The sequence below is a fragment of the Charadrius vociferus genome, unplaced genomic scaffold, assembly GCF_000708025.1.
Source record: "Charadrius vociferus isolate BGI_N301 unplaced genomic scaffold, ASM70802v2 scaffold161, whole genome shotgun sequence".
NCBI classification, from domain to species: Eukaryota; Metazoa; Chordata; class Aves; order Charadriiformes; family Charadriidae; genus Charadrius; species Charadrius vociferus.
In genome coordinates, this window is record NW_009646928.1 from 2,367,001 (window position 1) to 2,394,463 (window position 27,463).

The 27,463-nt window shown below is 38.3% G+C and overlaps 1 protein-coding gene across 3 annotated transcripts in view; it reads right to left on the reverse strand.

Annotated features, from left to right (window-relative positions):
* The window catches only part of RAPGEF4 (Rap guanine nucleotide exchange factor (GEF) 4), a 142,989-nt gene that overhangs the window by 18,971 nt on the left and 96,555 nt on the right, over positions 1 to 27,463 (reverse strand). For all 3 annotated transcript variants that reach the window (XM_009894545.1, XM_009894543.1, XM_009894544.1), the window contains 14 exons: positions 26,396 to 26,480; positions 23,313 to 23,373; positions 22,496 to 22,572; positions 20,547 to 20,693; positions 19,130 to 19,245; positions 15,763 to 15,851; positions 13,404 to 13,482; positions 8,757 to 8,907; positions 7,558 to 7,646; positions 7,054 to 7,084; positions 6,735 to 6,813; positions 4,750 to 4,896; positions 3,436 to 3,533; positions 289 to 414 (listed from right to left, as the gene is read on the reverse strand). In XM_009894545.1, coding sequence (XP_009892847.1) covers positions 289 to 414; positions 3,436 to 3,533; positions 4,750 to 4,896; positions 6,735 to 6,813; positions 7,054 to 7,084; positions 7,558 to 7,646; positions 8,757 to 8,907; positions 13,404 to 13,482; positions 15,763 to 15,851; positions 19,130 to 19,245; positions 20,547 to 20,693; positions 22,496 to 22,572; positions 23,313 to 23,373; positions 26,396 to 26,480 — 1,375 coding nt within the window. The remainder of the gene's footprint in view (positions 1 to 288; positions 415 to 3,435; positions 3,534 to 4,749; positions 4,897 to 6,734; positions 6,814 to 7,053; positions 7,085 to 7,557; positions 7,647 to 8,756; positions 8,908 to 13,403; positions 13,483 to 15,762; positions 15,852 to 19,129; positions 19,246 to 20,546; positions 20,694 to 22,495; positions 22,573 to 23,312; positions 23,374 to 26,395; positions 26,481 to 27,463) is intronic.

Sequence of the window (27,463 nt, forward strand, 5' to 3'; positions counted from 1 at the left end):
GGCATAGTAAAAGCATAACTACAGACTATGTATAAATAGGTCGAAACCTTAAAACACACAAAAGTAACTCAATAAGCAGCACATGTTCAGGAGAAGTTAAACTTTATTTTCGCATTTTGCCTATAAAATTAAGAATGCCTTAAACTTCCAAAACTTGTAGGTGGCTTTATTGTAGTATTTTTGAAAGTCAAGCTCAGAGAAACTTTTGCAGATAATGCAGAAGCTTTAAATGTACAAGTAAACATTTTGCAACAGATTCTAATCTGCTGAGTAGATGGATCCTCATACCTCATGCACACAGTTGAAAAGCTCCCAGTCATAAATTGTCATCTGATGTGCTAGGTCTTTGGAGCTCATCAGTTCAAATGTTCCCACTGTACCAGTAGATGGTCCTTCTTGTTCTGGTAATGGTGCCTACAAATGGAAAAATGGTATAAAAATATGTTAGAAATACTAAATTGCATGATTGGTGCTTTTCTTCCATAATATTTCTGATTTTTTTTTTCAGTGTGATCACTTTCCTAAGCATATTTCTAATAGTAAAACTGAAATTTGCTTTTAATCACAGGCTGGCATTAGGAAATGAGAAGCCCTGTGCAAAATCAGTATCCACTATGCACAGGATAGTCAGGAAAATTCTGAAAGCTTTTCAGAGGCACTGTAAGGAAATAAAACAGACTGTTCTCAGTGTGTTATTTTTAGCATTGTTCCAAAATTTGAAGCCAGAAATAAATACTTCAATACACCTTGTGCTAACTAAAGCATGTCTGTTTGTTTAGGACCATAGGTCTTTCCACAAAGCTTTTGTTATCAGTTTCCTTTTTCACTTACACAAATAACTAGGCCACAAAGCACAAGCCAAATACTTTTCCAAATTACTGATTCTAATGATGAGAATTACTACATCTGCCATACTAGAGAAATCTGCAGTGATTGCAAGATCTTCTGAACATTTATAAAATAAGCCCCATACTTTCTCCTTGACAGTACAGGAGTGCACTATTTGTGATAGCAAAACTTCTGACTACGCTAATTAAAATTATACGCACACAGTCTTATGAGAAAGAATCCTTTAAATCATTCAAGTATAAAACATTTTTGAAAGACACTTCCACACCACCCAATAAATGAGATGTGATCTACAGTTTTGCACACAAGTAAATCTTATATTAAAGAGAGGTTTAAAACATGGCTTGAGATGAAGCCAGATTTGAAGCAGTCTGTTGTATATATTACGGTCAAAGTGTTCGAATCAGCACTGCTAAAATACTACCAACAAATCCTCTTGCAAACTCAATGAGTTACATCAGTAAAGCTTCCCGTGAACCCACGTTTTAATTGTTTTGTTTCCAGGAGAGGGCAGTAGAGTTCACTTACAAGTTTCTCAATTTCTCATAGGGTCTTTGTTAGATAATTACAGAGCAGGGAATTGCAACAGGCTCTTTTCTGAGTTACAAACTCAATAGAGTCTGCAAAATCAACAGACCATATTTACACACTGCAGTATCAAAAATGAGCTTACTAAATGAATCCCCTTTCGTATAAGAACATTATATTACCAATAGAAAAAGGACTGACTAGATTAATACATCAAGTCACTTTCTCAGTAACACACAGTATGTAGGAGCTTTATTTCTGTACGAGTTCTTGCTTTGTACTCTAGGGAAAACTTGTCTTTCAAATATCATCATAACACAAACTAATTAAAAATAATTAATCTAACCCACGGGCATTACTACCTTAAAAGCTCCACCTACAATTTTAAAAAACAGTATATATAAGAAAAGTATTATCTAAAAAAATCAGGACAGCCATCAATCTTATAACAGCCTGCAGATTGCTCTGAATTGGGATTTGCACAAACACAAAATGTATTTAGTTTAAGACAGAGTATGAATTAAAAGTAGAGCAGTTTTGTGTAGAAAACCCCAATTTGTAGAAATCCGTGGAAAAAGAATTGCCCACAGACTGAAAGAGGGCTTTTTTCCCCTGTTTGGAGACAAACGCAACATAGCTGTTACCATAACAAACACATATTTTTCAAGGCTAGGAAAGAAGCACTTAGATGTAAAGTCATTGCATATTTGAAAATTCATCCAACCCAGAACAATTTTCACATGGGAATTGCCCAGTGTAATGTGAATATTTGTACATGCACAGGCAGCAGCCAGAAATTGGAACGTGAAAAGATTAAACTGGAAGGGAGGTAAGGTTGTAATGTTTTTCAATTTGTTTATACCTCTTTGAAAAAATGCAGCTGATAAGGGGATGTACTCTGTTATGCAGCGCTGAGAACCTTTTTAAAGGCGCTGAGTGTTCCTCCCTAATTCCTGGTGAAGTCAGTCCACTTGATGAAAACCAGCACATTGCAGCCCTGTATCTTAGAGCTCCCTGTAGCATTTCGAGTACTTGATCCATGGGAAATAGCACAGGGAAAAGGCACAGAAAGTCACTACAATTTGCTGCCAAAGGTCTGCTACACAGACAATGCAGAGCCATATGAAAGTACCCAGCGTAGCTGCACTGACGCAACACCCCTGCTTTAGAGTAGCATGCCCCATGAGGGTATCTACTTGGCTGGATTAATTAACCTTAAGGGAACACCAGAATTTGATAAACTGAACAAGAGGTATCTCTGCATGGAACTACAGTACGCTGGATGTGCATTCCCTGGTTACTAAATTGAAAGCAGCAGCAAAGCATAGATTTTACCATATCTATAAAAGAAATCAGGCATACATACTAAGTGGCTTGTTAAAAGCATACAGAAGGCTGAAACAAGGCTAGGAGTAATAGAGTTCATGCTGACATGACTTGGCAATGACATTTGTTTTTAATGAAATAAAAGGAACAAAAAGTACAGTCAAATCAAACTCTATAAAAGCAGACCCCATGGAGATCGTTAGAATTACTGTAAGTACTTATGAACAATTCTACTTAAGAAAAAACAGACTTTCTACCAGGAATATTTTCTGTGATTCTACTTAGAACTATCTGAGATCTTGACACAGTATTTTGTGTGGCTAAGAAAGAAAAGATTTTAAGGAATTTACTGTTGGAATCAAGTCTCCAGAATGCTTTAATTGGTAACATCTATCTTCAACAATATATCCCTGTGGCCTTGAGGAAATAACTCTGCAATCAGGAATTACTGCGTGTCTTAGTGACAATATTCAGCTCTTCCTATATGCTCAGTGTGACACAGAGAATACTGGGGTCAAATGCTGTCATGTGGATCAGACGGATTTCTGCTCTAGTTTTGGAATCTATAACATTACTTGTTTTAATTCCAGGGCTCATCCCATAGCACTGAGACAAGCTCTTTGTTGTGAATGTTTCCACTAGTTCTTACCTAAAGCATCGATAATGCAAAAAGAGCCAAGTGTTCAAATAAACTGAAGAAATGAACTTTCTGAGAACTGCATACATACATACCAATGAATCGAACTGATCACGTGGGCAAGCAAACAGCCGTCCATTAACACTGAGAGTTGTAAACACTGAAACATCATGAGGTTTGAGCACAACCTTTTCTGTAAACATGAAACAGAACATTGTTTATTATATACATGTAGAATTTACAGCAGGACTGATCCAACAGCTGTACGGATCGCCCTCCTGGGAACAAATTTTGCACAGTAAACCAATGTCCAGGATACCCAATAGATGACGAGAAGGACCCCTCTATTGAAGAAATGTGACAACAAGCTCAGCCCAAACCAGTCTCCTACAGATCTGGCACACAGAACTGGAATCCTAGCGCCAAACTGTACAGAGAGGTCAAGAAGCCTGTGCTGCCATCTCTAGAAACTACCTGCAAAAATTCAGCCATAATTAGGGACTCCATTCATTCTTCTCTGAGCTGTAAGCATTTTGAGAGCTGTTCTTAACAGAAATTGCCTTGGAAGACAGTAACTGCACAAGGAGGTGATGAAATGCAACTGTATTCAAATCTCATTACAGCAGTTCTAAAAATGCATCACATCACAGGTAAAGAAAAGATAATGAAGTAACTTACAAAACCTTCTCTTCCAGCATGCGCTGGCTGTCAGCAAATCTGACAATAAAAATTTGCTGCAACTGCAAAAAGTACACCCGCCTGGTGTCAGTTCTCAGGAAGTGAGCTGTTCTTGGCAGGCATCAGTGTTTGCAAAAATGCCTTCCAACACAGCTCTCATTAGCTCTGTGTGTGTCCACACAGTCACACTCAACCAGAGCTCTTCAGCAACACCAATTCTCCAGTCGAATTCACCTTGCAGTTACTCTCCCATTTCCACAGCCCATAGTGGGGGGCTGACTCCTGAGCCTTGGCCAGCACTAGCCAGTGGGCTTGGCACTAAGTTGCTCAGTAGTGGTTTGCATGGACAGAGCCGCCAGAATGGTAGTGACCACTACTGGAACATCTGCACTGCAGTGTTTTCTGCTGTTGCTGATTCATTTGTCTAGCCTGACATTATCCATGCTTACCTCCTATGCCTGTTGTTAAAAAACTCTTACAAGTCTTACAGTGAAGGAAATGGGGCAGCTCTGCTCTGCAACATGCAGATACACAAGCTTCTCTATTTTTCCCATCTTCCATTTGAGCTCCAGTCTGTGCCTCCATAGGGAAAGGACTTGGGTCTAAGACAGAACCTGTGTACCAGCTGAACATGCACATGGATATAAAAGGCTCGACTGAATTAATCTTTCAGTCCCTCCTGACATTCTGCTTCACGGTGAGATGCGTTTAACATGATGCAAATACAGTACCTCCTCCTGAACTCATCTTTACTATGATGAGGCCTTCTCCAGAACCCAGCTTATCTGCTACTGCGCTGATCACTTCCTTCACAGAGGAAGACACTGGCACCCGGATAGTGGTATAGGTTTGGTCTATGCAGTACACCTTAAACAGAACTAAAGAAAAAAGAGATTGCGCTGCGTATGCCATGTGCAACAACCACAGAGACTTTACTGTACAAATTATTCTCACTTCAGTAACCGCTCCTCACAAATGAAACAAATAAAGCAACAATAAACCACTACAGTTTTGATAGCTCCCCATTCCTCAGATATTCTACAACTTTTAGTACAGAAATCTCTGATTTTTCAGAGATTTTAGTAAACCTTGAAGTACTAGTGTTTCAGTATTGCCACATTATTTATGGATGCCAGTTTAATCTGGCACTTTGTTATGTTCCAGTCATTATAATATTTTAAATCAACACTTCTTTTCACCAGTCAGGAAAACTGGCTGCAAACTCTCTTAATTACAGGAAAATACTTTTCATATTTACAAAATAGATTTGAAAATCATTTTGGTTACAATCAGAACTTAAATCAAACCGTGTTGCAACCATTTTTTACAAGCAAGTATATAATTGCTGAATCAAGAATGTTATAGATGATAAAGAAAAATACCCTAATAATAAGAATACACTTGAGTGTACAGTACAACTTGGCTCGCAGAGTAATACATGAACCCAGGCCTCTGGCTGCCTAGAAATCAATATGATAGTACATTAGCTTGCCAAAAGCAAGGCAGCACAAAGTGACATGGATTTAAGACAGAAGTTAGCAAAATACTCCTTCAGCTCAGCTATCAAGCCAAGCCAAGCAGCCCCTGATGTTACAGCTGTCCATGGATTTTCAACGTTCAGTGTGCTGCCTGCCCTACGAATGAGAAAGGTGCAGCCATACGAAAGGGGCCGTTACTGCCTGTCCACACAGACACAAGTAGTACTTCCCTGGCAGCAGCAACTGTTTCGCTCTTTGTAGACCTAGAAAAAACACTGATATGGACAACAGAAGCTGCATGCCTGGCAGGACGTCTGCTGTTAATATGCTGTTACTTCCAGCTTTTGAAATGGCTCTTCCATTGGTTTGATTTATGCCACCAGCTTTCTCAGCTATATGACCTTCTGTTTTGTTCCCTTATTTTTACCATTGTTTGCTAGCAAGAGCTATCCTTTAATATCAAACACCTTGAAGCAGAAGCTATTTTCTGTAATGAAGATGCACCAAAACAACCATTGAGAGACTGGCCCTACCAGTTGCAAAGAAATCCTCAGATTTATGCGTTTTAAGGGGCTGTTCGTTGTTTACAATGAACAGCTCTGGTCAGCAGAGCTCAGGATTTTGTTCACATAGCAGTGGTTCGGCCTGCCTGAAATAAAGGACATTATGAAAAGCCAATACAACTGAAAATGATATTCTGATACACTGCCATGAATTTTACCTTCATCTCTTCAGAGAATCAAACAATAGCAATAGGGCAAATCAGCGGATTTTGTTTTCTAGGCTGTGTGCCACAGGGCAGCAATCCATGGCATGATTATCTGCTCCACTCCTATCTTGCAAAGGAACAGCTGTACATGTTAGCTCAAGCTACGTACAGAGGCTCAAACATGACCTTCAGCACCCACTATTTATTGCACTGCCATTACCTGCACGGACACTGGCTGTACTGGTTCTTACCTGTTTTGTTCATTCCTTATTTAAAGGTTTTTACACCTTCTTCTGAGGAAGCTAAGTGTTTGATAGCACAAATAATTGAGGGAAAAGACCAGGGGCACTTCAAATCAATGATGGAGAATGTTGGGCTGGCAAAAGCAAACAGAGTTTGCTTTAGGCCAAACTTCAAAACTGTAGGTAGGTAGTTTTGTTTTTTTTTTTTGACCGTTTTTTTTTTAGAGAGAGACAAATTTACTGCAGATCTCAGTGGCTCAAGAAAACTTTGCAGAGAAGGAACTCACCTTCATCGCTGCCCCTGATAGGCTGGCGTTTCTGTGCTCTGTCATCGCTTGTGTTGAACAGCTGCAGAAGAACTTTGTGCTGAAAATGAATCATCAAGGTTCACATTAATGCAAAAAGAAACATTATGGGGCAGACATGAACTACAATAGCTCTCTTATCAATGGCCCCAAAAAGAGTAGTAATGCAAAACTTGACAATGTTAAAAGCTATTTCTCAATGTGTTGTTTTAATATATCCACGATTACCAAAGAGAAGACGCTTACAGATTTGCTGTGCTAAAGCTTTCACTTTAGAAAATGGACAAATAGATCATCTTACCTTCTTTTGTGGTGCTTTAGGTTCTTCAGAACTATAAAAAGGTAAAGCATAGAATATATAATTAAATATTACCCAGAAGATTTTGTGTACAAAATCACCTATAGAACATGGCCACTTGCCAAACTACATTATTGACATATTCATGTTTGCATATATGAAGAGAAGACTATATGATACCATAGTTAGTCTATGACCAAGGCAGGGAAAATACTTTACAAAGTCCATGTAAGCACGAAATAAGCATCCAATTTAGTTTCAGAGGTGTGTACATAATTTCTTATTCCTTCTGTTTACCTTTGAATGAGAGTTTGGTGTTTGCAAGAATGACGTGGAAAGAGAGGGCCATACACATTCATCCAAACAAGCTTGCATGCAAACCTTCAGTCTTCTATGACAGAGTGCCATTCATAGAATGTATTTTTAATAGGTATAAGCAATAAATTTTCTTCATCTATTTACTGAGGAAAAGGGTGGGGGGAGGAAAGAAGCAAAAACTGTGCTTACACTTGCTTTACAATTTTCTCAAGCTCTGGAAGTTGCTCCTTTAGTGCTGCAATCATTCTAGTATCATCTGATACAGACACATAAAATTCCTGTAAATGATACAGAATAGTTTTAAATAACTATAGGGGTAAATGAGCAGTACTCAGGATAGAGGATTATGACATGATATCTGATAGCTTAATGACTACGAAGAATGATAATCTGCATAGAAGAACACATGCTGTGCCCAACCCTCCATTACTTCTACTTGTTTATCTCCAGCTGATTTAAAGGAAGAGTTACACATGCGAAGGGAAGCCTGATGAGGCTCCTTAGCTTGCTGTGTAACCGCTGACTGCTTGTGCGAAAAGTGCATTTTCAGATTATCAGGGATAAAGACTATAAAATTCACAAGTAATCTGGCATAATAGGTTTGGGGTTTTTTTACTCACCACTGTTGTTAGTCCTTAGTGCTTCATTTGCTACTTGGTTATTGACTCCCAGATACTCCAGTTTGCTACTGTATTACCCTCCCTTAAACCCTACTCAAACCTCTTCCTGCCACAGTTTCAAGCTTTTTGGGGCAAAAACTTCCATTCTGCCAGTAACACATGGGATTGTTTTCCATAAACATAACATATAATAATAATGGCATCTTTTCTTGGAAATACAAGGATATGGCACCAACCACAAAGACCTTACAACCAATGTCTGAGGAATTAAGTTATTTTAAGGGATCAGAAGGGTTCTGATGACAAAGATCTTAAATTCCAACAGCTGCAGTACAGCTTTCATTCAAATGGAAAGGATTTTTGGTTTTGTAGAGTGAGAACCCTCCAGCTCCTTCCTGGCACATCTCAGGCAGGCATAAACAGCCCCTCGATTCAACCTGTAGAGCTTCTGAAATATTCAGAAGAAAATACCAAACCCAGCAAATTCATCTATAGCTTTAAAGCAATCTACCCACACAGCACTTTGAAAGGGGTCTGCAACTCTGGCAGATATTTTCAGAGGTCCAGAGGCTGACAATGGTTCAAGCACTGTCCCAGCACGTACACTGTCTGCAGCTAAAACTGAGAAAACAGAGTTATGAGTTTGCCCTTGGAAATGACCCACTTCTCTTTAGTTCATAACAGAATTCCACAGGCTGGGAACAGGCTTTCAGCTTATCTTGCTTGGTAGGTACTTTTCAGTACAATGGCACAACAATTCCTTTATACCTCCAAAAAGGCCATTGCTGCTTCATCTTCTTGTAGTAAATCTCCATATAAAGCAGCCCACTGCAGAACCAGTCGAATGACTCGCCTTTTGTTGTTGAGGGCATAATCCATTTTCTCCTGCTCTGTACCCTGGGAAGGCTGGGCATGATAGGTGCCACGGTGTCAAGGAAAATGCTCAGTGATTGAAAATATCAAAACCAGTACGAACTCACAAACAACTGACTTCCAACAAACCATTTTCAGGGTGTTCAAATATAACTTCCCGATATATACTTCTGATTTCTGACTGCTGCTAGCATAAAGACTTGCGAACCTTTCACGTTCATACTAAAAAGTAAAAAGACAGTGAATTCTCTAAAGAGTGCAGGAATGATCACAATCCCACCACAGAGACGGTTGCTGTAGGGGAGCAGAACAGAAATGACACTTGGAATAATAGAGAAGAGGATTAACTGTGGAGACTGAAGAAGGATATTTCTCCTTGTTCTTCTTTGAAGACGGTTGAAGAAAAAGAAAATGTCACTTTGTGTTTATTAACAATTCCAGTCTTCCATTTTTGAGGAAGACTACTGGAATGAACCCCAAGTGTTACCCCTTTTATTTTCAGAAGTTACTGTAACCCCAGATGAAAACCTCAGTCCCATTATGGTAGGGGGACCTGGAAGTTTACAGCCTAGACTGACTATAGAGACATGAGGTAAAACAATAAATTCTGTAGTAGCCTCATTTTACATATGAGGAAACGACAAGTTTCCACTCTATCAAATAAAGTGTATTTGGGACACAATACTTTGTGATAATTATTTGTGATAAACAATAGTAAAAAATGGGAAACATTTCACTGATTTTTTTCATAACGAAACGTCAACATTACAAAAATATGCAAATAGCAAAAAGACCAAAAGTAACATTTATTGAAAGGAAGAAACCAAGAAAAAAGTAAAGCACAATGGGCAATAAACTGAGATAATTTCAGCCTTTTAACCTTTGCAAAAAGAAGAATCCCCAGCAGAAACAGCATATGACAATTTGTGTGCCTGCTTCTCACTGATCAGATGTTAACAACACATATTTAAACTGTTTCCCAATAACTGATGGCTGAATGTGAAATAAGCACAGAATGACTGCAGTTACATCTTCAACTTTTCTTCCCAGATACCAAAATTCTGATTCTGGATTTTCATGAATAATACTATTCCCAATTATATAGCAATGATTAATGTTAAAATACTGACATTCTTTCACTCACAGTGAAGTCCAACATCCTTTCAAGGTGCACTTTCATTTGGCCTAACAAAAGATTTTAAAATATTAATTAGAAATCAAAATTATCTGAGATATTTATTTTCAGTTTCTCATTTACAAGCATTTCTCTAACAAATGCTAACATACTTTATACTAATAAAATATAATGGGAAAAAGTATCAATTAACTCACACTTTCCAAATGATCTTCCTGCCCAAAACCCCTGCAGAGATTTGACATGCTACTAGGGTTACTGGGGCATTCATTTCACTGACAAACTTTTAGAAATCTGCATTTTAATTTCATTCAGAAAGGTTTAAAATTACTAGAGAACTAAACATGCCTGTACGTTTATGGGAGTAAGTAAGTCAGAGGGTCAGAAGAAGTAAATAACATATGGTAAGCTATATGCTCTAATGTCTCAGGGAGCAACTTTAATATTCTACTGACTCATTTTTCTTATGCCATTTTTACCTTTCAAACACTGAAATTATTTCATGTATTTTTACTTTCTTATTAACTGACTCTCCACAGGCACCGGTAATTTTTCTGTATTTTTACTGCTCATTTATATTAATTGCTCTTTCATTAACATTATCACAGGGAAAGTCAATGAAGGGTTCTCCTATTTTTACAGGACCTACAGGATGCAGCTTCACTGCAGACTGCAATCGAAGTAAAATATCATGTATACTTGCAACAAGTGTCAGATAATTGTAAAATATTTATCAACATCAACATGATTAGAGTTCAATATATATATTTCTAATTTATGTCTGGCATATGCTAGGAAATTGAAGCAATTCTGAAGTCTGTTCTTCCCTGCGTGGGAACACTTAGCCATATCAGGAGCTGTGCAAAATCAGCACCCATTACTACAGTAGAACACAAACTATTTTGCTGGCATGACGGTAAAGGTTCACAAAACATTCATACAGAAACATGCTAAAGGATGTTAGCAAAAGAGGAGCGAAGAGGAGAGCAAATGAGGAGTTTATACTTCGTAAATATTTAGACAGTGGTCCTTTAAAGATGCACACCTGCACACGTGCTCACACACTTGCACTATACCAAGTGCACTTTTGGAGGTGCTACTCTATTTCAAGTCTTCTTTTGGACTTTGTCCTGCCTCCCTCTCACAAGCTGTAGCTCTGAGAATTTGTCCATTTCCATCCCTGTGAAGAAGAGAGGGAAACAGGGGCCTTGGTCCCACACACAGGGCTGCTGTCCTGATCCAGGACAGGGGAGCATGTCCTTTGCTTCCCTATAAAAAAGAAGTATGTGATTTCCTTGATATTCCCGGATCCATACACTTTAATGACTAAAAAAAAAAATGGTGTGCCAAGGGACAGCACAATACAAACACCGAATCCACAGCAAGCAATAATGTTACTTAGCTGGAATGGTGTACCTGTCCGTTCCTTTCAGGATTAAACAACTTACAGACAAGAAAATGTCCCTGTAAAAGAAGTGAAAACCCAAATAATTTATACCTTGTACTATATTTGAAAGCACTACTGTGGTCTAGCTCTACTCATACTTGCATGCTGCCAGCTAAAGTGTTATCCTAAGTGGGTGTAGGAAAATAGACTTATATTGATTCAAAATTGGGAGCTGGAGCAAAACCAGTGTCTCTGACTGAATCACCTTTCTTCTTTTTCTTTTTCTGTTTTAGTTTCCTCACTGAGCATAACTAATCTCTCCTTAGTCTCACAGCACCGGCAAACATTTTTGTAGAATGATTTTGCTAAAAAAGATAAGCTTTTTTAGCAGCCTTTCAACTCTAACAATAAATTTCAATGGTACAATCAACAGAGCACAGTTTGATTTTCCATATTCAGAATGGACCAAATAAACAATAATTCAGCTCTAGGAAAAGCTGACACTAAAGCAGTGGGATACCAGTTACTTCCAGCCCTCCTCCTCCTCTCTGAAAAGAATTAGCACGATGCCTGCCATGACCCACTTAAGACCATGGTCTTAGCCTCCTCTCCAGAATAGATTTCATCACAAGTGAATACATACACATAAGTGCCACTATCACTTTGATCTTCAGAAAAGCTTTTCCCCTATGAACAATGAGGTACATTTTGCTTATGCATCTGATTTTCTCAGTTGTTGGATATCAGAGGTATACTATTAAAACTGAGGATACACAAGCCCGAGTCTCAAGTAGGCCGATTGAACAATAAGAGCTAGATAAATCAGAAAAAAAAACAAACCCAAACATAGAAAGTGCTGTCCTTTTCTTCCCCTCTCAAAGCTGTCAGCAACAGCATTTCATAATACGTTTGATATCCAAAACTATGTGGTTTTGGAAAATGTCTTTGTTTCAGGTATACGAACAATTTTCTGCAGACCAGTTTTATGGGTCCAAAGGTTTTCAAAACAATTACTGTCTTTGCTTGGAGTAACACAAATGGATTCTCAAGCTTGCCAGAAAAGGACACGATGCTCTATTTTGTGGTTTCAGGGTGTTAGCTTTCCCAGATGTCACTCGCCCTGCTGAGCTTCAAGGAAAGCACACTTTCACACCAATCTGATTCTAAAAAAATAAATAGGGAATTGAAGTTATTATACCCCTGTCAGAACTCTATAAAACAGAAAACATTATACGTTTATTTAATGCTCCCAGTCACTTGATAGCTTCGAGTCACTGCGCACAAGGAAAACTCTCAGTGCCCAACAGCTCCCCAAACTAAATGACCTGCCAGTAACTGATTGATGGACGTTTCACAGACTCCTTCTGTAAAACATGTAAACAGTACAAGAATCACCTCCAGCTCTCGATGCTATCCACTGTAAGCTTTCAACTCCTAGGCATTCACATGCAATTTAAGTTTCCTGCAGTTTGTTAACATCTGCTATGGACTATTATTATAGATTGTGATTTTTATTCATAACTGTTATGACATCACCTAGGAGCTACTTACTCATTATTCTACTAGTTTAGGCACTCTTTTGCTTGAGGCAGTTTGCTGCTTGTAATCTATGAAGTGGACCATTGAAATCACCAAAATGTAATGATCTAAGTTAAAATCTAGATGCTGTAGTTCAGAAAAAAAAAAAAAAAAGACAGAAAGGATACAGGAAGAGTAACCCAAACTTTTATGTAATTTCCCTTATCTGGTGGAGGGACAGTATATTTCTTTCCCTTGGAATAGTAATCATCACAGGAAAAACAGAGTTTTCATGCTCGGGGACTGTATCTCATCATGGGTATACACTATCCATTTCAGAGTTGTTGAGCTACGGACAGCTGTTAGTCAGACACCAAGAACCTACCCAGAAGGTACAGCCTCCAGGAAACGCGATGTACTTCCTGAGCGAGAGAAGCTTCAGTCTTATCACAGATAGGGATAGCTGTTAGAGGCATGTAACTTTTCCCTTACAAAAGGATATTGTGCCATCAAGGCTGGGCAGAGCTGACTATTTGGCATAAAAACACAGTGCATCATAATGAAATCATTTAAAACAGAATCTGTGAAACGAGAAGAGAGAAAACAGTCAATTAAGCCCCTGCAAACAGCTTGGGGATCACAAGGATGAGTTTTCTTTCAGCTACAATATCTTATTAGCCCTCTGCAGATAATAAAGGGGTCTTTTTGCACTTTGTTTGCAGGCATTAAGTATGAAAATGGGGAACGAACAAATATGAGCTGAAATATTAAGCTTTTATTCTTGTCTGCATGAATTTTATTGCACTTACGTTAACAGGCATTTGCCTGTGTCAAAGGGAAATTTGGCACAGCAAAAAACCCACCAACTGTACTGAAGTGAAATATTTGGATATACCTCTCTACAACTGATTTTAGACTAAGAACAATCAGGCCTGCCACACCTGGGTACCTGAGAACTGCTGCTGCATTTGGCTTTAGGGAACTACAATACCAGAAAGCACGTTTAGTATATACTACACAGGAGAAGGCAAATAATATAATTCTTTGCTGATTTCCTAGCAATAAGCAGAAGGCCTAAAAGAGGTAAATGGACAGTCAAATTTCTGGTTTTATTTTGATTCAAAGTATCACAGATGCTACTTTTACATTAAAACATATGAACAAATTGTTCAACGTATTGATTGACATTTTCTCTGGAAAAAATAGCAGGCTATTTTTTTCTGTTAAAATTATCTGTGACAGCACTGGTGTAAATCCCAGTTTGCCTTACCTTTATGTTTGTGACAAGAAGGATTTATAAAGCCTGGCTGCAGAGGCCAGAGTAAGTTTGGCAGCGAGAATAAACTTTATTTTACTTTTAAACTCTGCAAGTCTTACATGGAATCAATGAGAAACAATAAACACAACACCCTGGATTATCATTTCTACAATGCAACTTTTGAGATAAGACAAACATTTAAAAGCCCTGTAAGGAAGGGATGTCAGAAAAAATATCGGGAGATAACGGTGTAATGTAATATTACATCATTGCTTCCACCACAATTCATATATGAAAATATCTCTCAGTTGACAAAACTGACCTCGGGAAGGGTGGGACATTTTCTGTGTGTAATAGCCAGAGCAAAGTGGATTTAAAGTGTTCTTAAAGAAATTAATAAACTAAAAATTGGATTTTCCAGCTCTCTGAGCTTCTATATCCTAAAAATAGCTTTGTTTCTGAATTACAAGATTTTGTATCCCATTAGGATATAGGTATAATCTTGTCATTTGATGTTTTGGGGAAAATTTTTAAAAGATTTAAAAAATAATTTGTTTTCAAAAAATGTATAATACATGCATACTGTGAATAGTAAACTTGTGATTATATACTTGCAGGCTTAGAGAACAATATTCTGCTTGTAATCCTAATAAACAGGTATCTAGGAAAAGGATCATTTTTATTCTTAAAAGTGGTTAAAACACACACCACAAAAGCATTTCTGTAATCTTTCAATTCTTCCACCATTTATAGACCACTATACAGGCTTCTCCAATACTATGAGGTTTGTAACAGATTAACTGGATTTAAGAACAACTTTGAATATATAATTCTTAGACATCTGCAATGTAAAAAGAACTTGCTGAAGCAACATTATGTAGCTTAATATAAAAGTCTCTGCATATCATAATTAGGAGGAATTTTTTGTGCCTGACTCTCTTTAAAAATTAAAATACTTACAAATAGTAAGTCAACAAATATCTATACCCCTAGGTGTAAATTCTCTGTTCTCTCTACACTAATGAAAAGCAGCGTATTAAGTGCAGCTGTAGCAACCTGCATTCTTGGGACTTGGCCCATTGTGTGCTGAGTTCTTCTCTTTTAAGCAACAATTCTCTCCCTGCACATGGGAAGGTATCACAGACAAGTAATTTAAATTTTTATACTTTAAATGTGATATGGATATGAAAATTCAGGAATACTTATACTAGCATAATGCAATGGCTGGAGGTATCAAGCTAGTTCACAGTACTGAGTGACATCCACATCGAGAAGTACGAGTACCATTATCACCAGCTGATAATGCATGCTCTGTCCTGGCCTTACAGTTGTGCCTAATTAAAGTCATGACCGCCACCTTTTGAGATCTTGCTGTTCTACTCTGAACTGAAAGTACAAATACAATAGAGTGGGCAAGGAGCAGGAAATTGTTATCTTTAATTCTGGATTTCCTAGGATTTCTCGGGGTTGTTTCAGAGCAGCGGGCAGTTCTTATTCTGGGAAAAACTACCACTAGCTGCTTTTCAAAGCATCACATTGCAGTGTTCCACCACCAAGACCATTTTATGCAGTAATAATAACACAGCCTTTGTCATGTAGATACCTGTTGCTTCATTTAAAGTTGCTTCAAGGCGCATAGTTTCTAGAAAGTGCTCTAAAATTTTCTCTGGGGTTCCTGACATCACAATATACCTGAGGGAGGGAAAGAAGCAGTAAATGTCTCATAGGCAAAACAGCTAATCGAGAAACAGTTGTGTACCAGTGAGAAGACCAGGACTGATGAATGCCAGAGTACAAATACCTGCTCTGACCAGAATCTCTGTGTGGCTTAGGACCAAACCATTCACAATCTTTGTTGTCTTCCCCCCTGTAAAATGGGAGCAATAATACTTGCAACCCTACCCACTGAGTGTGAGACAACAGATGGCCCCCTCCCCGACAAGTACTCCAGTAAAACATCACCACAGTTACACCGCAATCAGCAGAGCTGCACTGGTGCAAACCTTGGGAAGTGCAATCAGAAATACTCCTCTACTGAGAATAAATATCTCAGTAATGATAGCAAATTGCAGTCATTAGAGGGTCTTAACAGACTTACTATGAGCATGAAAAGAGAACTGGTGTCTATCAGTGTCAGAGCAAGGAACCAATTTCCTTCAGCATCACTGACAGGGGTTGGTCTGAGAAGATGGGGGCAGATAATGAAACAACACACTGTACCTTCAAATTTGCGCAATGCTTTAGATAGCTGAAGTATGAAAGTTTTTCAAATGGATAAACTTGGGATTGTACCATTTCCTGGAGTAAATTCAGGGAGGTGAGAGAACTAGTGCAATAGTCAGAGTTTTCTGTCTCATGCAAAAACACCAGCAAGATTTTCAGTACCAGCAGAATATCATACGATATTGCTAAACTTGTCCTGTCGTCTCTTTTTTCTTTTCTTGCAGATTGGATTTTTTAATCTTTCCCTCCTTTCTTTCAATCTTTGCATCTTTTTTTCTTCTTTTTTTTTTTTTGAATCCAACTGATAAAGTATGAAACTTTAAAAAAAAAAAGAAAGAAAGAAAGAAAGAAAAAACCCCGAGAAGTGAAGATACTCTGCTCCTGCTGAGAAATAAGTGGTGGAGCTGAGCTCCTGGGAGCTCCTCCTCACTTTGAGCACTGACCGTCACAGTTCTTTTACCTGCCAACCTCTTTGGAAGAACTGTATTGATGTCCCAAGAACACAAACACTTGTTAAGCCAGTGCACATTCTCGCAGAGATACTAACCAAGTATCTAAGTGAGTGAAGCAGAGAAATCACAGGTTGCTGTACTCTGAATATGAAAGTGAAAATGAACAGTGAAGTGACTTGCAGGGCTACTGAATTCATCCTGCATGAGTGTGATCACCCATAAAGAGTTAGATCTTGGGAGCGAGAACTTCAGAGCTAGTCCTTCGAAGCGAAACTGTCACTGTTTGAAAGCATGGCTCGGGGAGCTATGTAGGAGCTATGTCTCCTCAGTAGAGGAGGCGGTAGAATCCAAACCGCAACTGAGAGGATCTGCTCCCACAGTGAAGTTTTCCCCAAGACTAAGATGAAGAAAATTAGTTTGTTGGTTGACTGGATATCTCAGGGAACAACTTTTGGATGCAGAACATTTCTCTAGTGTAAATGCTAAGTACCTGCTTAGGAGCAAAGCCCAAAAGGCAGCTCATCTGAGGAAGTATCAGAGATGTAAGCTACTCAAGTAAGGGCAAAGCAGCAACCCTTTAAGAAGAGGTCCCTGTTAAGCTGCTCTTCTGGGCACAGTGATTTTCAAAAGTACTGAACGCTCAACTAAGACATTCCAGTAACACATTCTGGAAATCAGAATACACCCGTAACTTCAATTTGGACTCTCAAGCATAAATGTAGCCACTTACTCTATTTACTAACAAAAGAAACAAAAAATTATCATTTTCAAAACCACTGAACTCACTTCAAAAGATTTTGAACAAAAAGACACTGCCAACACACTATTAACAAAGTAATCTGACTGCTGAAAATCAGGCAGTGAACTTTCAAGGTAGCTTCCTTTTTTGTGTAACTTATGTCTATTTGTGATTGTTATCAGCAAAAGCACCCTTGCTGGCACATAGATTGCACTCAAAAACTGACCAAATGCATAAAATATTTACAGGAATGAAATTCTGAGCTTTACCTGAAAATATTCCTGGAACGTAAGCTCTAAAATACAGCCTAACTTAACCAGGGCCCATAAATGTCTCTAAGCTATTTTTATCAAATTCTTAACAAGAAAATGTTAAACAATACAAATAATGCTGGTGCAAAGAGTTTGCAAGGAAGGTAGTGTTTGGAATATGTTTAAATGAAACTTTCACTTTTGACAGCAAGAAAAATATATCAGACCCAAGAAAATGGATTTAAATCTATGACCAAGCTGCTGTGCATGGCAGTTGCTGATGCAAATCCACTGGCTGCAGTCAAGTTCCCCTTGTTTAGATGAAAAACAATTGTTGTAAGAGTACATGTTTTCCTGGTAGCGTAATTTGTTTTTCTAATAGATCAAGTGAAAGATAAAACATCAGTTTTTTAAATATGTGAAATCTGTATATAAAATACAAGGAATCGTTTATTCAACCCTTCATAGATCTTTACAAATCTTCCTATTCACTTTTGCAGATAAAATAGGTATATGAAAACCCAGATCAGATAAACACTGTACCCAAAATACCTCACAGTAAATTAGGTCTTTCTTTGAAAGAAAGTAAAGCCAGGGTAAAGGATTCAGAACTTCTTGGTGCTTATTTTGCTGGACTTGTTCAAGCATTTCTGAAGAAAATTGTGCATCCATTTACAAATAACACATTTACAAAGCTTTTAGGGGTTTTACCAACATTTGGAATGACAATAGCCTCACTCTACTCTTATCACAGTAGTATCCAAACAGAATTGTACTTTTTCCCTCTCAGTGAGAAAGTAAAGAAAATATGATGAATATTGTTATTACAGTGCAAACCTATTCTGTAAGATAAGATGTGTGACTTTCATTTCATGAGATCTTCGTTTTGCATATAAATTGTACCTAGCAAACTCTTATTAGAATCCAGAGCTCAAAATCCAAAATGAAAATATCTGTACTTAACAGTAAAACAATGTATTTTCCTCACATCTTTTCACAGTAGCTCAGCTTAATAGGGTTTCAGCATTCTCCATGTGCAGTCTATTTAAAAGCTATTACATGAGATAAGAATTTACAGCGAAATCTTTAGAGAATTATTGTGTAAAGACATAGAACTGGTGTGCTGCTGAAAATGGTTATAATATCCAGCATGGGGCATGTGATCAGATGATGATTAAGAAAAAGAAAACTTTATATACACTGCATTCTTCCATAGAAAGGGGGAATATGCTATTGTTTGGATAATAATACCATATGAAAAGGTTAATCATTGTCTGACATTTGCACTATTGAATGAAAACATACTTGTGCTGAGGCTGTGAATTTCCTTGATTAGAAACTCTGTTTCCTGCTGGGATCTTCTCCAACACCAAGACATCTTGGTCATGTTCTTTGAGTCTTACTGTATTTGCTTCCACATCCTGCAAGACAAGTTACTTTTAATAAAGTAATTGCACCTGATTTGGCTGATTAGTTACTCTGAAAAAGCGCACGACTTTCAAACACAAAAGACTCTGAGGTTGGTTCTTTTCCACTGTATTTATCTGTCTTTATTCTGCTTTTCTCACAGGTAGAATCAAGAGGGAAGCACTGGCACTGGGGGAAGAGGCAGAGAATTGTGGGAGGAACTAGAGCAAGAACCATGTGAAACACCTCTGGCTATGTCAAAGGAAAAAATGTTTGCCAAAAAACAGAGTCCCTCCCCGAAACTCTCCATATTAAATGTAATCTCTATCCCCACTTATATATGAACATTATTATCTGTAATCTGACTTTTCTCTTTAAAAAAAAAAAAAAAGAAAAGAAAATGGCACTTAAAAATAGCTCAGTAAACGGTCAGGAAACTTTTCATTTTCTACTACCAGATCATAGCAGAAAAAGAAAAAAAGAATTAAATAAAATGTGCATTCAAATAACATAGATGAAAATCAGTAAGACTACAGACTGTGATCTTTGAAGTATTGACCAAAGCTAAATCAGTTGGGAGTCTCCATGGCCAACCCAACCTTACTGTCAATGGGATCCTTGTTCCCATTTGTACAGTAAACATAACCTTATGTCATTTTTCTAACAGAGTACTCTGTCTGGACTTGTTTTATTGCTGCAATACTGGGCATGTATACATTTGAATACTCGATGATATTGGGTTTGACTTCCTATACTATGAATGATTGCCAAACAGCCTGTATTTATAGAATTACAGCTGGACTTTGGAACACATTTGCCCTAACGTGAATAACTACAATGAGTCTGGGAATATCTTTCTAGACTCTCTGATAAAGACATCTGTGTATTTACCTGTAGCTTATTTAATTTGCCACTTGATTCTGCCTTGAAACTATTGAGTTTAAGGTACCTGACACTGACCTATCTGGGAGAACGGGTGATCTTGTTTTGTTCAATATTTGGATGGAAGATCACCCAGAAATCCTGGACTGTATAAGGAAAAACTGAGCACTTGGCAAATTCTAGACCACAGAAATGTAAGAGACAAAAGATTCTCTTTGGTCCCATTTTCACGGCTGAGCTAGGAACAGAGAAAGAGGAAAGATGATTAACATAGTCTTTACTTGATCTTCTAGACTGTCAGATCTCTGTTCTGCAATTAGGGACACTTCAAACAAGGTTATCAACATCAATATATCCACAGAAATAAGACAGACTCCAGAAAAATTTGAAAGTTCTGAGATCACGCTGTCGGGGCAGCCCTTCCCACTCTTACCCTAAGGATCCTGTTGAAGTCCTCCTTGTCTACTCTCAAGAAATGGCAGTTGTCTTCACGCAGAACAATGGATGCTGCTCTGGGAGCATCATTCACAAGCGCTAGCTTGCCAAAATCATCTCCTTCGTGTAGAGTACATACCACACCCTGCACAGAGCAAAACATTTACATGCAGAAACCCATCATTACTCTGGATTCTATTGAAAGTCCTTGTACAAATACCGGACTTCACAATAAAATACCAAAACAAATCTATTTGGCAGGAAATCAACAGCCAAAATAATGACTAGGAAACAATACTTGATAGCTGGTTATTACTATTACTAAAGAAAGGCAAGAATAGAAAAGAATTGGCTTGTTCTCTGAAATTACATTCTGCTTGAAGGACTCTTCTAGCCCTGCTGAAGACAGAAAGTTGTTGAGTTGTTTGTTTTTTATTTATAGAGGCCCTAAAAAGTAAGATCAAGTTTGCAGAAATAACATATAACACCACATCCTCAGCTGGTGTAAATCAGCAGTGCTCCATTTACTCCAATTCATAGTAACAGAGGATCTGGTCCACCCAGTGACATAAAAAATGTAGCTAAATATGGGTTATTTAGAAACAGACTTAACATCAGGGCTGCTACGCTAGATTTTGGTGAAATACGTGGTGTTCAGAATAGACGATTCTCCGTCACTGAATGAGAAATCAATAGGGAAATATCCTGGTTTGAGCAACATGGGACTAACTTCTCTGTCAGTAATTTTACTTTTCAGTAAAGTCTCTTCTAATGCTTGGGAAAATTGTACTTTTAGAAGACTCTAGTGTCTGAATTTGTGAAAATATTTACTTCATATCCAGCTATGGTAGGCAGGTTTCAAGGTCTCAGTATTTTCGAGTTAGCCAGCTGCAGGGATGAGGAGGAGCGAGACCTGAGCATTTGACCCAAGCTGGCCAACAGCATTATTTCATACCATGAACGACACATTCGATATAAATTAGAAAGTTTGCTGAGGAGTTCTCTCTCTTCCTCGATGGCTGCAATCCTGAGAACTTCTTGCCCTGGTGCCAGACAGCTGGGTCCTTTCCTTCTTCCTGCAGCCGAAGTGCTCGCAATGTCCAACATTTGCTGTCCACTGCTGGGAGTGCACAGCTTCCTACTGATACAACTGGCTGAGTATAATCCTTGGATATTTTATATTGGTATCAGGATGAATATTGATTCTTTAGTATTATTAATGTTAATTATTTAGTCTTATTTGATTAAATATTTAAACCCCCGGGTTTCCTTGTTTTTCGCGATTCCCCTTCCTGGGTGAAGGGGGGGTCATTGGGTGACAGAATAATTGTCTAAACGACAATACAATTGTTGTCGGTTCTTCAAACCATAACAGGAAGTAGGGATTTTTAAACACTCAAGGCATTGCTGTGTACTAAAGTCCTATTTTTTGCCTTGAAAAATCTCTCTCATAAACAGGAAATTTAATAGAGATGCTTTTCAGTCTATAGCTTAATTAAAATGAAGAGCTGGAGTAAATTTGGGAGGGGTTCATCGCACCTGAGAATGACTACTCACAAAGCAGTGCTTCTGTCAGACATGCCTGACGTGCATGAGAAAAGTTAGTCATACAATGCAAGAGAATATGGTGGTAAAGGGACAGAGCAAAAACCTCCGTGAGACAGAAATCTGGCAATTCACCAAATTCCAGCAAATTACTTTGTCCTAAAGTTACTGATGTAACTCTGCTGAATTATATTCAGAAAGTGTGTAATATATCAAAAAATTACACAGCAATCAACTGGAAGTATAATCAGTGAAACCACTGGATCATTTCTTAATAAAATTACATTCAATTTGTTTCCTCAGCCAAAGAAATTTTGCTCTAAATTAAACAATATTCCTTCAAAGTTTACTCTTACAATTTAAATAATAAGAATCATATAAAAATGCTTCTGAAAAAGATACCTTGCCATAAATGACTACGTTTACCGATCCCTTTAAGATAATGTACCAAGAAGTACCTTCTTCTCCCTGATTAAATACTACAAGAGAGAGAAAAGATTTTATGGTGAGAAAATAGTTATTCAAAATATAAATGGGCCAGACTCTGCACTCAATAGAATTCAAGGTACCTCTACTGCAGTCATATTAATGTCTACCTTGAAAAAGGGCATACTACAATTTTAAAAGCAATTGCCTTCAGATTATACAAAAAAAAAACCCACACCCATATAGTAGTTATTTTATTACACTGATGTGAAAGGTGCTTTTCTTTTCTATGACAATTGCAACAACTACTTTATCGATACATGTCAGGTTATCAATTACTAATCAACACACAGCTTTGGATCCCACCAGTAGCACCATGTTCTAACCCAGTTCTCTAGTGGCTGCAAATTTGACATTCATTTGCTAAAACTCGATATAAACAAGAATGAGTAATCTAACATCTTAAAACCTTTATTTTGTGCAGCAAGATTTTTTTTTTTAACACAAAGATAATATTGAAACACGTTTTAAATAGAGATTGGTCCAACCCAAAATTCTAGATAAAACCACACCCAAATCGTAGGTGATACCAAGGATATAGAATTGATTTTGGTACTGTCCCTGCAATCAGCAACAGACTAAGCCAACAGCTATTACCTCAGGTTTTAAACACTGGGTGACAGTCAATTTTGAAGAGTGCATCCAAGTCCTGCTCTTGTCATTTAAACATTAAGAATTTAAATGTTCATGCCACAGATGAAGAAGAAGATCTGACAGGATTTCATTTACTTACAGACCGTTCCTGCTTTGGGATGTGACTCAAAAATGAGGACACCTGCTAATTCTCGCTTTACCTTAAAATAAAGAGAGAGAGATTATAGTTTTTATATGTATCTTATTCTTCCTGGTGAAAGGAAGTCACATAATATATCCCAGTCGCTGCTTTCCTTCCCGTTGCATCGTTCAGCACTCATTCAGATCACACAGCCAGACAATGGTCTGCTGCACTTGATGTCGTATTTCCTACTGATTGGCTTTACAGAACATGAGCCCCTACATTTCCTGGCTCCAAATGGCTTAGACAAGAGCATCTTTAAGATACAAGTCTCCACGTCTTTCTTCATACACACACACACACATGAGAAGTCATCATTAACAATGAACATTAACATGATGGAAAATTTCAAACGGTAATAGCTGATCTATTACTGAAAATAACCAGCAACTGCCAAGTACTCCATGGGGCTCTGTGCTACTCCTGTTCTTCCCTGAGAAATCAGTACCCTTCCCCTTATTGACGTAAGTCTGGCCACTGCTGCTGCGTCGAGCTGTGAGGCACAGCCATCTGGTCCTGCTGAGGTCCCTCCACGCCTGACAGCTTCCCAGGCAAAATGTCCAGCTCACTACCCCTTCCAGAACTGAAGAATGCAACACTGCCCTTGGTGTCAGCCTGCTCCTCACTGGGTTTGTATTACTCTGGTGTGATTAGCTCTTACAACTGACTGGGCAGTTGCCTCTAGTGAGACACTGTTTAAAATCGCTTTTTCTCACTGTAAAACACTATTAGTGATACTTTCATGAAATAGTAGCAGCCCTAGGACCCTCATACTATCCTGAGTTTTCCTATGTGCTTTATCCCTCTCTTCGTACAACCACAAGTCTCCAAGGACTTGGAGGCCAATTTCCAAGCAGTGGGATTCTTGTTTTGCTTGTTTGAACATCAATTGGTGACAATCCATGTTTCAGAGGTACTACCATGTAAATGAACCATGCCAAAGACAGATCAAAAGCTGTGTACAGCATATACTTATTAGTAGTATTTTCACACCATTTTCCCAGCTGTTTAAATCGAAACAAATTTTAGGCCATGAAGAAAAACCTGGGGAGGAACTCTCAAATTCTGGACACAACCCAGATGGGAGTCTGGTGGCTGTATCTCCTAAGATGGGTGGACAAATTCAGGCTCTGATGCGCTAAAGGCACCCACCCAACCTTTGCTCAGACACCACACACAAACATACCACACCACCCGCCCCTCCCAGAACTCCTTCCCGACAGCCAGTGCAAAGCACTCCCTGTTTGCAGTTTGGAGAAAAGGAGGGATAAATAGAAGTGTTTGGACAGTTTTTTTTTAGTACAGTGACCAGTGAAGGCACTCACAGGCCTGTAATTTCTGTAACAATTAGCTCACCAAACTCTTTTATAACCTCTGCCTGAAGGCAATGACCTTTCGTAAGGACAGGAAATACAACCCCATTAGCACTGTTCTGCACATTGTAGAAAGTGTTCCTATCCATGTACGTCCTCAGATGTCTTCTCAGTTATTTCAGTCATTTGCCTCTGCAGTGAATGAATCCTCTCAATGAAGCCAAGAATTTGATTTGGTTTTAACACTTAATTATATAATTGTTTTTCATTCATGTATTAACTTCACAGGCTTCTCTAGCAGGGATTAGTTCATCACCACGTGACTTGAGTTTTATCCATTTTACTTCCTGCTGCTCATGGCATATCTAGAAAACTTATTACTTTAGGAATTATGCCTTGCTTAAATGAATAAACATTCCATTTGCTTTCAAGTCAATTGATCATTAATCTTCTGGTTCATAGGCTCACTGCTGTCTGTTGCTCCTCTGAAGATTTCCTCTAAGCAAGTCATGGTTTCCGTGCTCTGCTTTAGTTCATGCTGCATGTAATAGGCTGGCATTTCCAAATTCTTACTAAAACCATAGAATCAACTGCAATTCTTCAAAATGCCAAGTATTTCTTGCAGTTTGTAACATTTCCCATCCTTGTTCTATATGCTACTTGCTGCGGATTCTGACCTCAAGTCTGAGCTGGAAATATTTTGTGTTTCTGATTTTTTTGTTCTGGGTTATGTCTGTAGTATTAAGAGTGTTCTCCACTCCCTCTCAGTATCTGTCTTGGGTAGCTTCTTTTGTTTGATTTGAAAAGGGTAATTTCTGGATCTTACAGAAGTCTTTCTATAAATACTTTTTTCCTACATCCCAGAGATGCTTAACGATTTTGGCTGGCTGTTCCCTCTTAGTTCTGTTACCAACTCAATGTTTTTTTTGAAAAACACTGCTCAGGTGCTACACGTTTCCACAGAGTACTATCTTTCTGTAATGCAGCTTCATAATTAGCTGCATCTGCCCAAGTAACTTGAGAATTACTGAAAAGATCAAGAGCTTCCAAAGAAGCTACTGTCACACATAAATTACTTTCTGACCAGCTTTCTTCTTCTGAAAGCATCCACATCTTGCTGCTACCCCATAAAGCTTGTTTCAGTTGCCTACACAGCGTGTCAACGATGGTGAGACTTTAAACAGTCGCATTCTCTCCTCCAGGCATTTTCTCTATTTCATTTATTCTTGGTCCTCTGCATTGTTCTTGCCCACTCAGAGAGAAGGTGTCTGATGAGGTTTCTTTCACTCTAGGGCCAAACTCCAACCAGCCAGCACTGCACGTACACCTTTCTGCACTGTGTAATTCCTCCTCCTGGTTCAAGCCAAGACTTCCTATAGTTCAAATGTCAGACATCTATTCTGCAAAATTCTTTAGGGTCACGGTCCCAGGTGTCAGGTCAGATTGTATGCACCTTAATTTAAACTCAGATATGGACCCAGACGGAGGCACCTGTGCCAAGTAAGTGAGGCAGGGGCTGTGCAGAAACACATGAAGAGAATTATATCTGATATCCAAAAGACAACCTACATCTGCATAGTGCTTGGGTGGTCCTCACAGTTAGGAATAACTTATTTGCACAGTAAGTATAAATAGAAAGGGTTGTAGGCGCTCCAACTCTAATAAAATACCAGAAGTCAAAATTCAATCCCCCTTTTGGTGATAAGTTATATTTTTAAAAATACTTACTGTGGTAGAAAGATGAGATAAGGCCTTAATGTGAAGAAGTTCTTCATGTATAATTTCTAAGTCATCTACAGTTCTCTGGCCAGGCCTACAGAGAGAAGATAAAAAGGACAGCTAAATGCAACAAATGCCCAAAATAAACGCTTCAGAGAAGTACAAATCAACATAAAATGCTGTTGTACTGTCTACTGAAGGGTACATCCTCACTAAACAGGGACTGAACAATGGTTCTGGCTGGAGGACTGAAACATACAAAGGATGGAAGCGCTATGAAACCACCTGAATGACACCGAGGAGCAGCCATGGCAACCACCTTAGAGAGATCCTGATTAGGCAACTTTCCCGATGAAATCAAATGTTCTATATGTAAAATGGTCAGATACATCAGAAATGGTACATAAAGATTTGCTTCTTTCAAAAGAACTCCTGAGTGTGGGGGACCTGCACTATATTTCACATGCGGCACTAATTAGTTGTAGCAAACAGATAGTAGTAGTGGTTTGTAATGGGATTTCTGTGTGAATTTCTGCATGAATTGGAAGAGGCAGCAGTGCATCTTGGAGGACAGGAAATGACCGCTAATGCTGAGTGCTGCTGTTTAGCCACAAAGGTAAATAAGAACCACTCAGTAGTTTCAACTTCTCTCACTGAAAAATACAAGAAGCTGCCATTAATAAAAAGCATGTATTGATGAAGGAATAATCCTCCTATAGCACAACAAGGAATGAGGCTGCCACTGTGACTGAAATAATTTCATTTCTGTAGTCTACACACTCGAAAATTTTCTGTTTGCTAAAAAAGGACACAAATACTCTGAGGACTGCAGCATGCCACAAATGCTTTGGGGAATCTAATAAGTAGTACCCATGAGAAGGAGTTGCAGAAGCTTGTGAGTAACTCCTAATCTTTTTGCCATTCACAAGATTCTCTTCAGTTAAAGTGTCTAATACAAGTTTATTTTCTAAAAGGACATATTCACCTGTGATATAATTTCAGACAGTGCATTGGAGTTATGTACACACACACAGAAAAAAATCCTTTAAAGCATTATCCTAAATTACTTCTATAGGA